Here is a 20,085-nt window from a genome sequence, read left to right as displayed (position 1 = left end):
CCTCCACCTCCACATCTAACTCACCAAACCTCACTCTACCTCTGACCTCCCACACAACCCTACTAAATTCTCCTGCATTCGTCTCACCCTACTTCTATGCTCTCCCTAACCCATCCACATCCTCTTTCCCCTCCGCTCCCCTATTATTCATCTCAAGCCTTTGGATTGAGTAAATGAAGGATAAACTCCCAATTAACACTTCTGGATTTCTTGCCTCCTCCACCCCTCCATTACTCCAGTCAATCTAACTAACAAACTCTCATATCTGCAACTCAAATTAACTCATAATAATACTAAAACTGTACTCCTTATTAAATTATACTAATCCATCACTAATTCTTGTTGGGTACCGGAGTAGCGTGCTACTCATCGAAAAGCGCTTTGACGCCTCGTCAGGGGTAGTAAGCGCTATATAAATACGATTACAATTACAATTAAGTAGGAGTACAGATGGAGAGCAGAGGTAATGGGGTATTAAAATAAGTACAGCATGAAATAGGTTGTGGTAGATGTAGTACAGGATAGGTAGGTGTAGGATCAAAGATTGGGTTTAGGTAGGGATACTATACAAAGTTATATGGCAGAATCGAGTGACTAGAGTGTGCTCAGATAGGAGTTGTAGAACTATGGTTTAGGGCCTAACTTTAAGCAGAGATGGACATTTCAGTGTATAGATGTGAGTATTGGGTATAGGCAGTGGGTACTAGAGTAGTTCCAGGGTTAGAGGTAGGTAGAGGGCCTAGGTTATTGAAAGACATACAGGTGGACATGGGCAGGAATCGAGCTGGGGAAATACATGGATCAGGAACTAAGATGAAGAATAATACATAAATGAGGAAGATAAGGGATGAAGAGTGAAGGGGATGGGGTAGGGGAGTTTGCTCCAGTTTATCATGGGAATAAAACTTGAATGGAGTTTGTGGTTGAATAAAACATCATGGAAATGCTATTCATTGGGGAAAAATATTTCCGGAAACAGATTTATGGAGAAAGGTTCCCCAGTATAGGTTTCCTTAAATCAGTTTTCCATTAGAATCACATACAAGTGTTTACAAGTGGTAATAGCAGTTGTGATCATTATTTCTGAAATACTGCATTTGTGGCATTACAAAATCTGCCTTGTTTTGTTTAAATCTTTACATTTTGTACAGTCCACAATTGTAAAATGTATGGCTGTTACCCGTGAGAAACTACTTACCGATACATTTAGATCATTGTTCTTTTGTTTGAAACTGCAGTTCTTCAGTTTTTTTATTAGTCAGTTAAGTAACTATGCATGACTTGGTAGTTATGAACAGAACCGCTGAAATAATGCGGCAGTGGAGGACCATATAGTTAAACACTCAAATACAGCTCTAAGCAATTAAAAGGTGACCATTCAACATTTGCGAAGGGGCTTTCACTGCACAGCAGCTCGTATTGCAGGATTTGTAGTAAGTTTTTATCCATTTGAGTACAAACCATTTTTTTCTTTGAGTAAAATCAGCAAATTCTGCAGCAGATGATGGATTATGTGGCAAAAGCCTTAAATCCACAATTATATTGAAAGTGCGACCGGAGAATTGCATAATTCCAGTAGCCCTCGTCACGAAGTCTCCAGAGCTTGAATATCCAGTAAATGCATGACCCTGAAATGTGGGAACATGAACATCACAGCCGTTTTTATTTTTGGAAATGCAAACTTCTTGGTGGGGGGGGGGGGGGGGTGCCTACACTTATTTGTCTTGACTAAGCCTATGTTAAAGATCTTTAGCCTGTTATAAAATTATCTTAAATGATTTTCGCACTTTCCAGGAAGATAGTTTGTTTAAAAAAATAAAAAAAAAATCACTGTCCACGCTGCCATGGAAACAGCAAGCAATCCTTATGCCCTTTTTACGGGTCAAAAAGGAGTAAAGGATTGCTTTCAGACCTTTGTAGAAATTTTGGGTTTAAAACCAGAACTCAAGTTTCGGGTATGTTGTGTTTCTTACGGTTTTCACTAAAAGTATTCTTAAACTTCTAGCAAAGTTGAGTTTTTGAAAACTAGTCTACCAACTACTCATTTAGAAAACTAGTACCTTGTGTAGGAAGTTGGCTCTGTATGCACTATTTCAAAGTAAGGAATAGTATGCACAGAGTCCAAGGGTTCCCCTTAGAGGTAAGATAGTGGCAAAAAGAGAGAATACTAATGCTCTATTTTGTGGTAGTGTGGTCGAGCAGTAGGCTTATCAAAGGAGTAGTGTTAAGCATTTGTTGTACATACACACAGGCAATAAATGAGGAACACACACTCAGAGACAAATCCAGCCAATAGGTTTTGTTATAGAAAAATATCTTTTCCTAGTTTATTTTAAGAACCACAGGTTCAAATTTTACATGTAATATCTCATTTGAAAGGTATTGCAGGTAAGTACTTTAGGAACTTTGAATCATTTCATTAGCATGTATACTTTTTACATAAAACACAATAAGCTGTTTTAAAAGTGGACACTTAGTGCAATTTTCACAGTTCCTGGGGGAGGTAAAGTAATGTTAGTTTTAACAGGTAAGTAAGTCACTTACAGGTTTGTTTTTGGTCCAAGGTAGCCCACCGTTGGGGGTTCAGAGCAACCCCAAAGTTATCACACCAGCAGCTCAGGGCCGGTCAGGTGCAAAGGTCAAAGAGGTGCCCAAAACACATAGGCTTCAATGGAGAGAAGGGGGTGCCCCGGTTCCAGTCTGCCAGCAGGTAAGTATCCGCGTCTTCGGAGGGCAGACCAGGGAGGTTTTGTAGGGCACCGGGGGGGACACAAGTCAGCACAAAAGGTACACCCTCAGCAGCGCGGGGGCGGCCGGGTGCAGTGTGCAAACACGCGTCGGGTTTTCAATGGTTTCCTATGAGAGATCAAGGGATCTCTTCAGCGTTGCAGGCAGGCAAGGGGGGGGGGGCTCCTCGGGGTAGCCACCACCTGGGCAAGGGAGAGGGCCTCCTGGGGGTCACTCCTGCACAGGAGTTCCGTTTCTTTAGGGGCTGGGGGCTGCGGGTGCAGAGTCCTTTCCAGCCGTCGGGAAATGGAGTTCAGGCAGTCGCGGTCAGGGGGAGCCTCGGGATTCCCTCTGCAGGCGTCGCTGTGGGGGCTCAGGGGGGACAACTTTGGTTACTCACAGTCGTAGAGTCGCCGGAGGGTCCTCCCTGAAGCGTTGTTTCTCCACCAGTCGAGTCGGGGTCGCCGGGTGCAGTGTTGCAAGTCTCCCGCTTCTTGCGGGGAGTTGCAGGGGTCTTTAAATCTGCTACTTGAAACAAAGTTGCAGTTCTTTTGGAGCAGGGCCGCTGTCCTCGGGAGTTTCTTGTCTTTCTCGAAGCAGGGCAGTCCTCAGAGGATTCAGAGGTCGCTGGTCCCTTGGAAAGCGTCGCTGCAGCAGGTTTCTTTGGAAGGCAGGAGACAGGCCGGTAAGTCTGGAGCCAAAGCAGTTGGTGTCTTCTGTTCTTCCTCTGCAGGGGTTTTTCAGCTCAGCAGTCCTCTTCTTCTTGTAGTTTCAGGAATCTAAAGTTTTAGGTTCAGGGGAGCCCTTAAATACTAAATTTAAGGGCGTGTTTAGGTCTGGGGGGTTAGTAGCCAATGGCTACTAGCCCCGAGGGTGGGTACACCCTCTTTGTGCCTCCTCCCAAGGGGAGGGGGTCACATCCCTAATCCTATTGGGGGAATCCTCCATCTGCAAGATGGAGGATTTCTAAAAGTTAGAGTTACCTCAGCTCAGGACACCTTAGGGGCTGTCCTGACTGGCCAGTGACTCCTCCTTGTTGTTTTCTTTGTTTCCTCCAGCCTTGCCGCCAAAAGTGGGGGCCGTGGCCGGAGGGGGCGGGCAACTCCACTAAGCTGGAGTGTCCTGCGGTGCTGTGACAAAGGGGTGAGCCTTTGAGGCTCACCGCCAGGTGTTACAGCTCCTGCCTGGGGGAGGTGTTAGCATCTCCACCCAGTGCAGGCTTTGTTACTGGCCTCAGAGTGACAAAGGCACTCTCCCCATGGGGCCAGCAACATGTCTCTAGTGTGGCAGGCTGCTGGAACCAGTCAGCCTACACAGATAGTCGGTTAAGGTTTCAGGGGGCACCTCTAAGGTGCCCTCTGGGGTGTAGTTTACAATAAAATGTACACTGGCATCAGTGTGCATTTATTGTGCTGAGAAGTTTGATACCAAACTTCCCAGTTTTCAGTGTAGCCATTATGGTGTTGTGGAGTTCGTGTAAAACAGACTCCCAGACCATATACTCTTATGGCTACCCTGCACTTACAATGTCTAAGGTATTGCTTAGACACTGTAGGGGCACAGTGCTCATGCACTGGTGCCCTCACCTATGGTATAGTGCACCCTGCCTTAGGGCTGTAAGGCCTACTAGAGGGGTGACTTATCTATACCTGCATAGGCAGTGAGAGGCTGGCATGGCACCCTGAGGGGAGTGCCATGTCGACTTACTCGTTTTGTTCTCACCAGCACACACAAGCTGGCAAGCAGTGTGTCTGTGCTGAGGGAGGGGTCTCCAGGGTGGCATAAGACATGCTGCAGCCCTTAGAGACCTTCCTTGGCATCAGGGCCCTTGGTACCAGGGGTACCACTTACAAGGGACTTATCTGGATGCCAGGGTGTGCCAATTGTGGAATCAAAAGTACAGGTTAGGGAAAGAACACTGGTGCTGGGGCCTGGTTAGCAGGCCTCAGCACACTTTCAATTCAAAACATAGCATCAGCAAAGGCAAAATGTCAGGGGGTAACCATGCCAAGGAGGCATTTCCTTACACGTTGGGTTTACCTAACTGTATAGGATCACAAAATTGAAAAAATACGACTAGCCTAATGTATAGAGTGTCTGAAGAATACAGATTGTCGACTGGAGCATTGCCATCTAGTGAAATCGGCCTCAACCATTATGTCCGTATTTTACATACTATAGTGATACAGTCCATTTTGCATAATGTTGGTGCTTTCAGCCAGCTGTTAACATGTTACCATTTGATTTAATCCTGACCAGCCTATCTTTATTTCTAGTTGTGTGCTTTGAAGGTTGAAGTGGACATGGAGAAAATTGCAGCAGAGATTGCTCAAGCTGAAGAGCAGGCCCGAAAACGTCAGGAAGAAAAAGAGAAGGAAGCAGCAGAGCAAGCAGAGCGTAACAAGATTGCTGCTGCAGCGGCTGCTGCTGCTGCAGCAGCAGCAGCAGCAGCAGCTACTGCTGCTGAAGAAGAGGCGGCAGCAGCAGCAGCAGCAGCAGCTGCCTCAGCTGCCAAAGCCGAGGAAAAGACAGAGGAGGCTGAGGAGAACTTGCCCATGGAGACTGGTAAGCAACCATAAACTAGAATTCATATATGCCAAATAAGTCTCTGGAATGGAACCGAGCTATACCTGGTTGAAGAGCCTGAACTAGGGGGAAAACCAGGCCTAAGTTGCTTGTGTTCCAGTTCAGAAAGGACCTGGCCTGGCTTGTTCCCATGAGGAGTAGGGTCAAGGCTGATTTGCATATAGCTGGATCCAATCTGAGGTGGCGTGGTGGGCAAAAAACACAATGGATTGGGATGCTGTCCGTGCGATTGCCAGCGGCTGAGATTATTTCAGGCATTGTCCATCACCTTGTTGTTTTTACAATTAATTTAAATCACATAATCCAGCAATGTGATTGACTCTGCTGTATGACTGAATGAACCAACCATGTTTTAATTTGCACTCCATAGCTAGCTAGTCCCAGTGAGCCTTTCTGCCATTAGGTAATTCATGAATGTGTTCTGCTTTTAACTTCCAGTGTGGCATTCAAATGTAAGGTACATCTGTATAAGGTACTTGTTTAAAAAGGTTCAGCTAATCGTTTATCACTTCCAGTATGAAATGGGGAAACTCTTTGTCTGAAGCAACAAAAGGCTTTTGTGAATTTTTTTTTTTTTTTTTTAACTGGACAAGATTCCAACAAAGTTCTTAACATGTTTCATATGATTAAATGGTTGTTTGATGGTGACTAACTTGATCGTAGGGGACACTAAAGTCTGTGTAGTGTCAATTTTAGTTTTTATTAGTTTTTTTTCCTTTAAAAAAATAATAATCTTAACACACTAGGGGTTTGTAAAAGTTGGTGCATGCGCTGCAGCACTGTGCCTCATTTTAACCAGCTCCCATCTTCACCAATTTAATGATTGGTATGTTATTCTGTAGATAAGGAACCATCCGTGTCTTCTAAGAAGAATCATCTAATTTATCATCCCTTCAAAGACAACGATTAGATGTGGTGTTTTTCCAAGTAGTAAACAATACTAAGAGAGAAAGAGAACAATGTTTGGTTCATCATTTTGACTGTGCTTTCTAACACTCATATCCACTAATTTATATCTGTTGACAAGCTTGGTTTACCTTCTTGCTCCTCAAGAGTAATTTTCATTTGACTGCTGGATATATCCTTTGGTGTGGTCTTTATCCAGCTCAAATGCTTCAGAAGCACTTAAAAAGAAACTGCAAGTCAGTACAACTATTGTCTATTACTTGCTGTATTCAATAGTTAATGCCACTTCACTACATTAGCTTGTATCATACTGCACTTTGTTGACATTGCTTTATGTCTGAACATTCCCTCTTCTATTGGGGGGGAAAAAACCTCTAGCTCTCACTCAGAAGCGTGCCCTGCCAACTCGCTCCTTATATAAAGCTTTGTATATTGGTGCAATTTGTGTAACATTTGTATATGTGCAGCATCCTTTTTGCAAAATCGATAAATGACAAAATTACGTCACTCCCCATAATAGTGAGGTTGTAAACAACTGCGAAACGTAATCCCTCACTTCTTTGTCATGTGCCCTACTACTGCTCTCCTTACTTGCCTGGGGTTAGGTCCACATAATAATGATAACCTTATATAAAAAAGTAAACACACAGACCTTTGCAAAGAATGGATTAAACATCTGATCTGTAATAGGGTTGGGACTTGCTGCAGGTGTCAAACCCATGTAAAGTGACTCAGCCTGTCATCCTTTCAAGATCTATTAAACTGAATACAATTTTGCTGGTTAATTACCACTAACTTCAGATTTGCATAACTCTGAACATTTATATTTCTCCCTTTATCTCACTAGTACAGATGCACTGGTTTGTAGCATAAAATCCCATTATGATAGTACGGTTAATTCAAATATCTTAAAACCCTTTCAGGAGAGGATTCATTTATAGGACTTAATAAAATACAACGGAGAAGTGCATGCAATATGTATCAAGCAATTTCTAAATGTGTAATGCGAGATAGACTTTTACAGAAGCAAGCCATCATAGACTCCATAACTGGTATCATGTAGAAAAGGCATTCATTCTGGTGCTGCTACCTCTTCAGATACCTCCAAAATTGGCAGCTGGTGGAGCTACTCTTTTGATTCCCAGTGGTTGAGCAGCGCTCATTACAGTAGTGCATTATGACCACAGGAAGTGGTTAAGGTTGGGACTGACCACGTCCTCGCCATTACTAGGTGGGTGTGTACCAAACTCTGGGGGAGCAGTGACCTACTTATCCAGTCTTACATTTAATGTTTGCTTTTTCTAGACCAAGCACCTGTAACAGCACCACCTCCCCCTCCACCACCTCCTCCCCTCCCAGAAGAATCTGTTGAAAGCCACCAGAATGGTGAAGAGGAAGCCTCTATTCCAGAGGACAAAGAGAGTGGGCAGGAAGCAGTGGACAGCACCTTGGACGAAGGGACCAGTGACAGCAACACTGGGTCAGAGAGTACTAGTGTGACAGTGGAAGAAACACCAACCGAGCCTGCTCTGGAGGATGAGGAGAAAAAGGAATAAAACCTGGATGTAGCTTTGTTTTGTGTACAGCAATAGTTGTTGCATTTCCTGTCTGTATAGTGACAGTTTGCATTAACTTGGTAGCTGTACTGAAATCCGCAGACTGTGACCAGATAAGTGTTGAGGTTTTGCCATCTTAGTACAGATAATGTTAATATATACCTCACCAATCTAAATATTGTCTTTGGTTTGGTTTATTAACTCGGAATAGAAAGAGAAGTAAAAGAATCTTAACTGTATTTCGTTCAAGCTGTATTTTATTGTCTTTTGTGTTCGGCACATTCTGGTTTCTAAAATTTCCAAAAGTTACATTTTGTCCTGACTGACGGTGCTTCCTTCCCCTCTCCAGAGGACGGTGATGGATACGTGTTAGTCTCTGTATTTAATACTGTGATTTTCCGCTTTGAATGCGTTGTCAGAACCTATTTGGTTCTAATTATGCAATCTTGTTCTCATTTGATATTGCTGCGTTTAAGTCATTACTCTTAGAGTTAACTTAATTCTTTACAGTGAAATCCTCAGCAGCACAGCCATGTTTGCTTAAAGGCAAACATAAATTGAGCTCTCCCAATAGTAACTTAATTTTTTTCTCTGGTAGGAAATGGCAGAACTTCTGTTAAGATTGGATGGCCTGTTTCATCTCTGTACTGTGCCCGTCTTTATGAACACTGTACTTCCCTCCACATTGGGACATTCCTTTTTCAAGTGAAGCCACTGGAAAATAGCTTGTGCACTTCAAAGCCAGTGGCTTTTTTTTTTTACTAACAAATTGACATTGTGTTGTTGTACAACTTTTTTTTATTTTACAGATAACCTAAGGTTTTAATAAAGAAACCCGTTTAGCTCAAGGCTGAATTTGTGTTTGTGTTAAACAACTGAACTCTCATGTCATTGCTGACTTTTTGATGGAGAAAGTCTGGTAATACATTTCGTAGCATGTGCAGCTCTGCATACTTCTGCCATCTAGTGTTGGGCTCAGATGTTGCAGGTTATTTTTTCTTCAAAGAACTCTTTTGAGCCATGAGATGTTAAAGATGCACATGGTCATAGACTCTATTGTTAAAATCCTTCTCTCTGCCATTGTGTTTGAACGTGATCCAGTGTGCTCCTGGTCTCAACGAGTTTGTCTGTCTGGTCCCACTGCGGCCTTGAGTCCACTCTCTTCCATCCTATAGCAAGAAGACTCTTAGCTGTTGCACCTGTTCCATTCTTTGATCCCATCTGCGACGAGCGACCAGGCTACAACCTGCTCTGGACACTCTTCAGAGAATTGCGACGCTGCGAGGTAATGGAACGAACACCCTGTAAGAGATGCCATAAGTGCCACCCTAAATATCCCTGGGCCGACTTCCACCTTGTCTGTAACTTGTATCTCTCGCAGGAGCATGCCAAATGCTGCTGCAACAATTGCTCTGCTTTTCACAGCATAATGACCTTATGCCGAGCCCAACAAAAAGCACACAGCAGGATAGCCCAGTCGTCTTCAGAGATACCTGACATTTTAAGTCAGGCTGATCCATTGGGTGCCAAAGAAGTAGAGGCAGCATTGGGCTACCTGCCAGAGCTTTTGGCATACCAGTGCGGTCCCTAATACATTGCCTCTGATGGACCCACTTTGGCTCTGGTCAATGCTTGAAGACCATGCCAAGCATGAGTACTGTTGATGCCCCTGCCATCTCTCATAAGCTGCTGCACGTCATAGACATGCACCTCCCATCGTGGAGGGGAATTGAGTCTGGTGCCTAAAATGCTGCCACCTTCAGGTGTGCCACTTCCTTTCAAGTACTCATCGACACAGAGCCAAGGCCTCAGACCCAAGGCGAGACTCAGCCAAAGCCCAGGATCCTCAACTGGCTTCTATTTTAAGTAGACCAAGCCACCAAAGCAATCTTCTGTGCCGAAGCCTGCTGCACTCAACATCGAGGAATACCTATCCTCAATAGGTTTCAGCAGGAGGTGGGCAACAGACTTGGAATGATTGTCATCCGTCCAAGCACACACAATTTCAGACAGAAACAGAAGGGCACCTCCGAAAGCTTCATATGGGGCGAAGTAAACTGACTAAAATAAAGGTATTCCTGTCCACTTGTATTCCTTAAATACAATCACAAATTTCAAACTGACCCCATTAATTGGTTTATTTTTTTCATTTCTCGTACTTTATTTTATCATAATGCAACAATAATTTCCAAATTACATCACAAACCCATCATTCTCTCCAATGCATCATTAAACATCAGTGAGTGTGTGTGTGTGTGTGTGTGTGTGTGTTGAGATATATATATATATATCTATATGTTCGATGGCATGTGTAGCTGCAGATACACATGCTGTGCATTATCCTGCCATATAGTGTTGGGCTCGGAGTGTTAAAAGTTGTATTTCTTCGAAGAAGTCTTTTCGAGTCACGAGACCGAGGGACTCCTCCCTTTCGGCTCCATTGCGCATGGGTGTCGACTCCATCTTAGATTGTTTTCTTTCCGCCATCGAGTTCAGACGTGTTCTTCTTCGCTCCGTATTTCAAATCGGGAAAGTTAGCTAAATATCGAAAATTCGACGGTATTGTTCTCGTTCGGTACCAGGTTAGTGTTATTCTATCGGCACTGACAGCAGGATCGCTCCGGCGGCCCTTCGGGGCCTCCGTTCTTCAGCGGGGCCTGGTCGGCCCGACCACATCCATCGTCAAAGACTAATGGACCGGACCCCCTTCTGCTTCTGTCCGAAGTGCCATTCCAAGTATCCCTATACAGACCAGCACCTGGTCTGTAATCTGTGTTTATCACCAGGACACAGAGAGGATACTTGCGAGGCTTGTCGAGCGTTTCAATCTAAAAAGACCCTACGTGATCGAGCGAGAAGACTACAAATGGCGTCGACACCGAGAGAGCAACTCGACATCGGAGAGGAGGAAAGAATTTCCAACCAGGGATCGGACTCGGACGAATCCGAAAGTGGCCGAACCTCGACGGTGCAGCGAACAGTGAGTAAACCTGCCCCGTCCAAAACTCACACAAAGGTTTTCAAGGCCAAGGGGACGCCACCGCCAGAAGGCCATGGCTTAACCCATCGAAAAGAAGGTGACCAAACATCAGCACCGAAAAAGGCCAATTTGCCGAAGACTTCCGACTCCGGTCGAGATTCCGGCACCGAACGATCTCGACACAGAGTTCGACTCACCCAAAGTGAGAAAAGCAGCATCAGAACCGAAAAATACATTTTCGGAAACATCGGTACTGAAAAAAGCGGCTTCGGAGCCGAAAAGAAGCTCTTACACAGAAGAGCAAGGACTTTCCAGCCAAATGAAAGAAAAACATAGGTTTGAGCAGGACATAAGTATGGACGAACCGGACCATACACAGAGGAGGTTGCATATCCAGAAAGAGACAGGAAAAATACTAACTCTCCCTCCAATTAAGACCAAAAGAAAACTGGCATTTCAGGAGACAGAAATGCAGCCGAAGACGAAGGTGGCTAGGGAAAAATCCCCACCACCAAGGTTTTCACCACATCCTTCACCACCACACTCACCACAACTGTCTCCAGTGGGAACACCTCCAATGCAGTCACCCACACATACAGGGATGACTCAAGATGATGCTGATGCATGGGACTTATATGACACACCAGTATCAGATAACAGTCCGGATTGTTACCCAACAAAACCGTCACCTCCAGAGGATAGTACTGCATCTACACAGGTACTATCCAGGGCAGCTACGTCCCACAACGTAGCAATGCATTCTGAGCCAATAGAGGATGATTTCCTGTTCAACACCTTGGCATCCACCCACGCTTCCTACCAGAGTCTGCCAATGCTCCCGGGTATGCTCAAACACGCAAAACAAGTATTCCAGGAGCCAGTTAAAGGAAGGGCTATCACGCCTAGGGTGGAGAAGAAGTACAAGCCTCCCCCAACGGATCCTGTGTTCATAACACAAAAACTTACACCAGACTCGGTGGTTGTAGGAGCACCAAGAAAGAGAGCAAACTCTCAGTCGTCAGGAGACGCACCACCGCCTGACAAAGAGAGTAGAAAGTTTGACGCAGCGGGTAAACGAGTGGCAGCACAGGCAGCCAATCAATGGCGGATCGCTAATTCGCAAGCCCTACTTGCTCGCTACGACAGGGCACACTGGGACGAGATGCAACACATTATACAACACTTGCCCAAAGAACACCAAAAATTCGCCCAGCAGGTTGTGGAAGAAGGACAGGCAATATCCAACAACCAAATAAGGTCCGCACTAGACTCGGCAGACACGGCAGCACGAACGGTCAACACTGCAGTAACCATTCGCAGGCATGCATGGTTAAGAAACTCTGGATTCAAGCCAGAAATCCAACAAGCGGTGTTGAACATGCCATTTAACCAAGAACAATTGTTTGGGCCGGAAGTGGACACAGCAATCGAAAAGTTGAAAAAAGATAAGGACACGGCCAAAGCCATGGGCGCGCTCTACTCCCCACAAGTCAGAGGCGCATTTAGGAAGCCACAATTCAGAGGAGGTTTTCGAATGCAAACACCAGAGCCTTCTACCTCTCAAACCAGACCCACCTATCAGGCACAATACCAAAGGGGAGGGTTTTGTGGCTCCTATAGAGGAGGACAATTCCCAGGAGGAAGGGGAAAGTTCCAGACACCCAAAACAAGCCAAGCCAAACCAAACAGTGACTTCAATGTCACAAAACCCCAGCACTCATCACCAGTGGGGGGGAGACTGACCGCATACTATCAAAACTGGACACACATTACCACAGACGCATGGGTCCTAGCCATTATCCAACATGGTTATTGCATAGAATTCACAAATTTCCCGCCAGATGTGCCACCAAGAGCACACAATCTGTCCAAACAACACTTAGACCTATTACAAATAGAAGTACAAGCACTATTACAAAAACAAGCAATAGAGCTAGTACCCAACCATCAGAAAGGAACAGGCGTCTACTCTTTATATTTCCTAATTCCAAAAAAGGACAAAACGTTAAGACCTATCTTAGATCTCAGAACACTGAATCTCTTCATCAAATCAGACCACTTCCACATGGTAACACTTCAAGACGTGGTTCCCTTACTAAAAAAGGAGAGTACATGTCAACATTGGATCTCAAGGATGCGTACTTTCACATACCCATCCATCCTTCTCACAGAAAATACTTAAGGTTTCTAATACACGGCGTACACTATCAATTCAAAGTGTTACCGTTCGGGATAACAACAGCCCCAAGGGTATTCACAAAATGCCTAGCAGTAGTAGCTGCTCACATAAGGAGACAGCACAAGCACATATTCCCATATTTAGACGACTGGCTAATAAAAACCAACACTCAACAACAGTGTCTTCTTCACACGCAATATGTCATAGAAACTCTACACAAACTAGGGTTCTCTATAAATTACCAGAAATCACATCTGCAACCATCCCAAATACAACAATACTTGGGAGCAACACTCAACACACAAAGGGCAATTGCCACTCCAAGCCCCCAAAGGGTCCAAGCGTTCCAAAATCTAACATCAAGCATACAGTCAAACCAACACTACCCAGTAAGGTTTGTAATGAAACTTCTAGGCAGGATGTCTTCATTCATAGCCATTGTCCCAAATGCAAGATTACACATGCGGCCCTTACAACAGTGCCTAGCAAAACAATGGACACAAGCACAGGGTCAACTTCCAGATCTAGTGTTGATAGACCGCCAAACACACTTCTCGCTTCAATGGTGGAACCCTAAAAAGTTAAACAAAGGGCGGCCATTCCAAGACCCAGTGCCTCAAGCTATCACAACAGATGCTTCCATGATAGGGTGGGGAGCGCACCTCAACAAGCACAGCATACAGGGTCAATGGGACAATCAACAACTTCACATAAATCATTTGGAACTGCTAGCAGTGTTTCTAGCACTAAAGGCATTTCAACCACTGATACCCCGCAAACACATTCTTGTCAAAACAGACAACATGACAACAATGTATTATCTCAACAAACAAGGGGGGGGGGGGACACTCGTCACAACTGTGTCTCTTAGCACAAAAGATTTGGCATTGGGCAATTCACAATCACATTCGCCTGATAGCACAATACATACCAGGCATTCAGAACCAGTTAGCCGACAATCTCAGTCGAGGTCACCAGCAAACTCACGAATGGGAAATTCATCCCCAGATCCTACAGGCTCACTTCCTCCGCTGGGGAACACCAAACATAGACCTATTCACAACAAAAAACGCAAAATGCCAAAACTTCGCGTCCAGGTACCCACACCCTCAATCCAAGGGCAATGCACTATGGATCAGTTGGTCAGGGATATTTGCTTACGCTTTTTCCCCCTCTCCCACTCATTCCTTATCTGGACAACAAACTAAGTCAAAACAAACTCAAACTAATACTCATAGCACCAACCTGGGCTCGCCAACCGTGGTACACAATACTGTTGGACTTATCAGTAGTACCTCACATCAAATTACGAAACATACCAGATCTGTTAACACAACACAAACAACAGATCAGACACCCCAATCCAGCATCGCTCAATCTAGCAATCTGGCTCCTGAAGTCTTAGAATTCGGACATTTAAACCTTACACAGGAATGTATGGAGGTCATTAAACAAGCTAGAAAACCTACAACAAGACATTGTTACGCAAACAAATGGAAAAGATTTGTTTGCTACTGCCACACTAATCACATTCAACCACTACATGCCTCCACAAAGGACATTCTCTCGTAGGGGATTTCCATGTATAGTCATAAGCACTGAATAGTTCCGCGCGCCTGCGGGGACCCCGGAGCACTGATGTGAAGAATATTCTTAAGTGCAAATACTAGCCCTTTGAAAAAAGGTCTGTCAAAAAACACTTAAGAATAACACTGTGCAGCCTATGCGAACAGCTACACAGGCCAAATTGTTGAAAAGAAAACAGTTGTAGTGTAAATTCACGTTCAAACACCTATTTATTCTAGAAATGTAATAACAAATACATTCTCCTACTTTATTTACACCTCTCATGAGAATAAACAATGCAGGGCAGTGTATCCCATAGGCTGCCATTATACAGAATGTAAATATAGAGCTGTGCCTTTAAGAAAGTAAAGTCTTCCTGTATCCCATCATGCACAGCAAAAGGCAGTTGCCTCAGTTCTTTTTTCCGGCTCCTTCCTGACAGGACCCTGAAGCATTGAGCTCTACCTCACAAAGCCTTTTTTTGACAGAAATTCATTCAAAATCTTTTGAATTTCAATTTCACTCGACGTTTTTAATATTGAGTGATCATTTCCTACTCTTTTCTGTTAAATTCTGACAGAAATTTGAGGTTTTTCTAGTTTAGAAATGCCTTCACTTTTTGATAAATGCCGTTCTTGTGGCAGAAAAAAGGCTAAAACAGATCCACATCGAGTCTGTATAATTTGCCTTCCATCCAGCCACAAACCTGAATCGTGTGACATCTGTAAAACTTTCTCCAGAAGAACTCTTCGTGATAGGGAGAAAATCCGACTTCAGGCAAGAGAGGACAGGAGGAAAAGTGGTCATTCTACCACAGAGCGAGGAGAAGGTCAGTCTTCTACCAGGGCTCACCCTGTTTCCTCTGCAACTCCTACCAGACCTGCTCAAAAACGGCACAGGTCTCCGACGACGTCGAGGGCGTCGACGTCGAGACCGTGAACGGCGCCAACATGCTCGCCGTCGAGGACTGGTTCACTGGTGAGGAAGAAGCATTGTTCGCCGTCGAGAGGATCTGGGTCGCTGTCAACACGGCGAGGACGTTCCACGTCGAGGAGATCTGAGTCCGGTTCGCCGTCGACAGGGCGATCGGCGTCGAGGGAGAGTGCTCGCCGTCGGAGACGTTCGCCGTCACCACATCAACGGCGAGAGGAATCGACGTCAAGAGGCACTCGCCGTCACCGCACTTCGACGTCGAGGAGTGTGTCGACATCGAGGCGACAATCAAAGAGACCTAGAAGGGTTTATACCACTTCAGAATCCTCGGCCTCACTCATCCTGCTTCCAGCGTCTCCACAGCTCTCTCCTCAACAGTCGCCGTTGCCGCAGACACCAGTAACACCTACGGCTCCTCTTCCGGCTCCTCTTTCAGAGTCTGTTCTGAGGACTCCAACGCGATCCATAAGGCATTCTATACATTCCTCTAGACGTTCGTCTTCCTCTCGGCACCATCGCCATGAGTCACGGCAGAGATCTCCGCATTCACATCATAGACATTCTTCTTCGTCTACACGGGACTACTCTCCAACCCTATCGGACTCACCGTCCCCGAGAGTGTCCCCCATAGATGAAGTGAATACATTCCAGGAGGTCTTAGTGCGAGGGGCGACCAAACTGAATATCCCGCTGGCGGTACCTGTCCCATCGACATCAGTAATCTTCGAGACCTTGTACCAGAGGACATCTTCAAGACCTTTGCTTCCACTGGTTCCGGGTCTTATTGAACCGGCAATGGATATTTTTCTTACACCGGCCACAACGAAATCTGCTCCTTCCAGACTTATTAAGCAGTATCGTCCACCAGAACAAGATCCTCTATTCTTGAGGTCGGACCCAGTACCGGACTCAGTGGTTATAGTAGCGGCAAAGAAGTTGCACTCTACATCACAGTCTTCCTCCTCACCTCCGGATAAAGAGAGCAGAAAGATCGATGCTGCAGGCCGAAAAGTATGCTCCACTGCAGCCATCACAATGAAAGCAGCCAGCGCCACTGCTTTATTAGGGAGATACGATCGGGCCCTCTGGGACTCTATACTGCAGTTTGCGGAGCATCTTTCTAAGGACAAAAGGGAAGATTTCCTGGAGGTCGTGGGTGAGGGAGCCATGGTTTCTAACCAGGTAATAAGCGCTGCTGCTGATTCTTCGGTGCTGTCTGCACATAACTACGCTCACGGAATAGCGCTAAGAAGACATGCATGGTTGCGATTAACATCTCTCAAACCAGAAGCACAGCAGGGAATACAGAATTTACCTTTCTCAGGCTCCACTTTGTTCGGCTCTCATGCCGATGACGAGATGGCCAGGATGAAGTCTGAGCTAGACACTCTAAAAGCGGTAGGCATGGAACACCCGAAAGAACAACGAAAAGTATTCCGTCCATATCAGCGAAGACTTTTCACCCACAGGTATCAGATACCACACTGGATGTCTTCACGCCCCCAGCAGCATCAAAGGGCCTTCTCCACACAACGAAGGTCGACAAGGGGTCGTTCAACACCACAAACTCAGGCAACTCAACAGGCTCCCGCGTCTAAGCCCTGAATCTTCGCTTCCCCCTCCTCCGTTATCCACTCCGGTAGGGGGAAGTATCTCAAATCATCTGGACGAGTGGCTACACATCACATCAGACGCCTGGGTATTGAATATTGTGCGACATGGTTACGCTCTCAGATTCACCAGTCCTCCACCATCTGTTCCACCCAAACCAGCCAGCCACCACCTCGAAGCTCTTCAGTTAGAAGTCACTATTCTATTACAAAAAAGAGCTATAGAACCCGTCCCGATCAGCCAGCAAGGGAAAGGGATTTATTTGAGGTATTTTCTTGTGCCAAAAAAGGACAAGCAAGAGTTTCGTCCCATTCTAGATCTTAGGACAGCAAACAAGTGGATTCGCAAAGAGAAATTCAGGATGCTATCTTTGCACCAAGTTTACCCACATCTTCGTCAGGGCGACTGGCTCTGTTCGATAGACCTTTGCAACGCTTACTTTCATATTCCGGTGACCAAGAAACATCGAAAATTCCTAAGGTTCACCGTCGGAAAACGTCATTACCAATTTGCGGTTCTACCCTTCGGCCTCAAATCAGCGCCGAGAACTTTTTCCAAATGCATGGCGGTGGTAGCCGCCCACTTGAGGAAACATCGAATATTTGTCTACCCCTATCTAGACGATTGGCTCATAAAGGCCTCCAGTTATATAGAGGCGCAACAACATTTCAAATGGGCTCTACAGCTGTTACAGAATCTCGGTCTTCAAGTCAATCTCCTGAAGTCCACAGCAACACCTGTTCAGAGGTTGCATTACTTAGGGGCTATTATAGATACCAATCTAGGAAAGGTGTTTCCTTCGGAGGAACGACGATTATCGATTCTCCAAAAGTGCAAACAACTACAGAGAACTCCACAGACCACTGCAAGAGTAATAGCCTCTCTACTGGGCTCGATGGCGTCTTGTATCCATCTCGTTCCCAATGCTCGCCTCCATATGAGACCCTTACAAGAAGACCTGGAGGATCAATGGTGTCAACTGATGGACGATTGGGAGAGCAAAGTCCTCCTTTCTCCCCACACCCTACAGTCCCTCAAGTGGTGGTGTTCACCCAACAATCTCTTGGTGGGGATTCCTTTCCAACAACAGCCTCCAGCTCAGACCATTGTAACAGACGCGTCACTGCTCGGATGGGGAGCTCACAGGGATCATCTTCGAGTCCAGGGCAAGTGGTCACAGAGAGAGAGTCTCTATCATATCAACCTGCTGGAGCTTCGCGCAGTCCACCTTGCGCTCAAAGCCTTCCTTCCCTCTCTGAAAGCGGAAACTCTCCTTCTCCAGACGGACAACGTGGCCACTATGTATTACGTAAACAAACAAGGAGGCACCAGGTCCAGGATTTTATCCAGAGAGGCTCAGACAATCTGGCATTGGCTTCTAGCCAGGAACCGGTCGCTAGTGGCAACTCACCTGCCTGGCAACCAGAATGTTCAAGCGGATGCTCTCAGCCGCGTAATGGACGAGAACCACGAATGGGTGTTACACGACGACGTCGTTCGTTCCATTTTCGCACTATGGGGTACCCCCTCTATAGACCTATTCGCAACCCCAGAAAACAAAAAATGCCAAAACTTCGCCTCCAGATATTACCATCCAGGGACACTGGGGAATGCCCTGTGGATAAGCTGGTCAGGAGCATTTCTTTACGCCTTTCCACCACTTCCCCTGATTCCGGCGGTCCTCCAGAAGTTATCCAATGCTCAGTCCAAAATGATCCTAATTGCTCCGGAATGGCCACGCCAATGGTGGTTTCCAGACCTTCTTCACCGGTCACTCAAACCACACATCAGGCTGCCTCATCGTCCGGACCTGCTCACGAAGTTCAGAGGGCAGATATCTCATCCCAACCTCTCATCGTTGAGTTTGGCAGCATGGCTCCTGAGTTAGTGCAATATGGACACTTGAACCTACCTCAGGACTGTATGGAAATCCTGAAAGAAGCAAAGCGTCCTTCCACACGATCGGCTTATGCAAGCAAGTGGAAAAGATTCTGTGTGTGGTGTTTGGGCAACAACATTGACCCGGTATCCTGTGGAGAGGAATCTATCCTGCCATACTTGCTAAGTTTGGCAAAATCGGGCTTACAATTGTCATCAATAAAGGTACACTTGGCGGCTATAACGGCATACAGAAAGAGCCCCTCACAAACTTCCTTTTTTCGGATTCCAATTATTAAGGACTTCCTGGAAGGTTAAAAAAAAGGTCTTTCCTCCCATTAGGAGGCCATCTCCTCCATGGGAACTGAATGTTGTCCTATCGCGTCTGATGCTACCTCCATTCAAGCCAATACATAAGGCATCACTTCAACATCTCACATGGAAAACTGCTTTTCTGGTGGCAACCACTTCAGCGCGTAGGGTCAGCGAAATCCAGGCCCTTTGCGCTCAAGAGCCCTTCACGGTTTTTCATTCTGCGAAAGTGGTAATGAGGACTCATCCAAAATTTTTACCAAAAGTTGTCTCGGACTTTCATGTGAACCAAACCATTTCATTGCCAACTTTCTTTCAAAATCCAACTACTCCTGCTGAGAGAACTCTGCACTCTCTGGATGTAAAGAGGGTTTTGAAATTTTACTTGGACAGGACAAAATGCTTACGTAAATCACAACAGCTCTTTGTTAACTATGGCCCAGTTAGAACAGGGTTGGGCACGTCTAAGCAATCCTTATCCAGGTGGATTGTTTCATGTATAATGTTATGTTATCAGTTAGCGAACAAATCCCTTGGTGGTAGGCCAAAAGCCCACTCTACTAGAGGGAAGGCAGCTACTGCAGCCTTGATGAGAAATATCCCTTTGGCAGAAATATGCAAGGCTGCCACTTGGAAGTCGGTCCATACCTTTACTCAGCATTACTGCCTTGATACAGACGCTAGGGCAGATGCGCAGGTTGGACAGGCCTTGCTTAAGAATTTATTTGCATGACTCATGTTTTTTGTCAGTATTCTTCTGTCTACTCCACCACGGTTATGGGGATGGGCTTGCTAGTCTATTCAGTGCTTATGACTATACATGGAAATCCCCTACGAGAGAAGGAATGGTT

At 45.6% G+C, this 20,085-nt stretch overlaps 1 protein-coding gene across 5 annotated transcripts in view; it reads left to right on the top strand.

Annotated features, from left to right (window-relative positions):
* SMARCE1 (SWI/SNF related BAF chromatin remodeling complex subunit E1) overlaps positions 1 to 8,623 on the top strand; it is an 85,195-nt gene extending 76,572 nt beyond the window's left edge. For all 5 annotated transcript variants that reach the window (XM_069237604.1, XM_069237607.1, XM_069237605.1 and 2 more), the window contains 2 exons: positions 5,004 to 5,292; positions 7,525 to 8,623. In XM_069237604.1, coding sequence (XP_069093705.1) covers positions 5,004 to 5,292; positions 7,525 to 7,775 — 540 coding nt within the window. In that variant the 3' untranslated portion in view covers positions 7,776 to 8,623. The remainder of the gene's footprint in view (positions 1 to 5,003; positions 5,293 to 7,524) is intronic.
* Positions 8,624 to 20,085: the final 11,462 nt, after the last annotated feature.

Source organism: Pleurodeles waltl, chromosome 6 (assembly GCF_031143425.1).
Source record: "Pleurodeles waltl isolate 20211129_DDA chromosome 6, aPleWal1.hap1.20221129, whole genome shotgun sequence".
Classification (NCBI taxonomy): domain Eukaryota; kingdom Metazoa; phylum Chordata; class Amphibia; order Caudata; family Salamandridae; genus Pleurodeles; species Pleurodeles waltl.
Note: the sequence above shows the minus strand (reverse complement) of the source record. Positions and strands in the feature narration are given on the sequence as shown.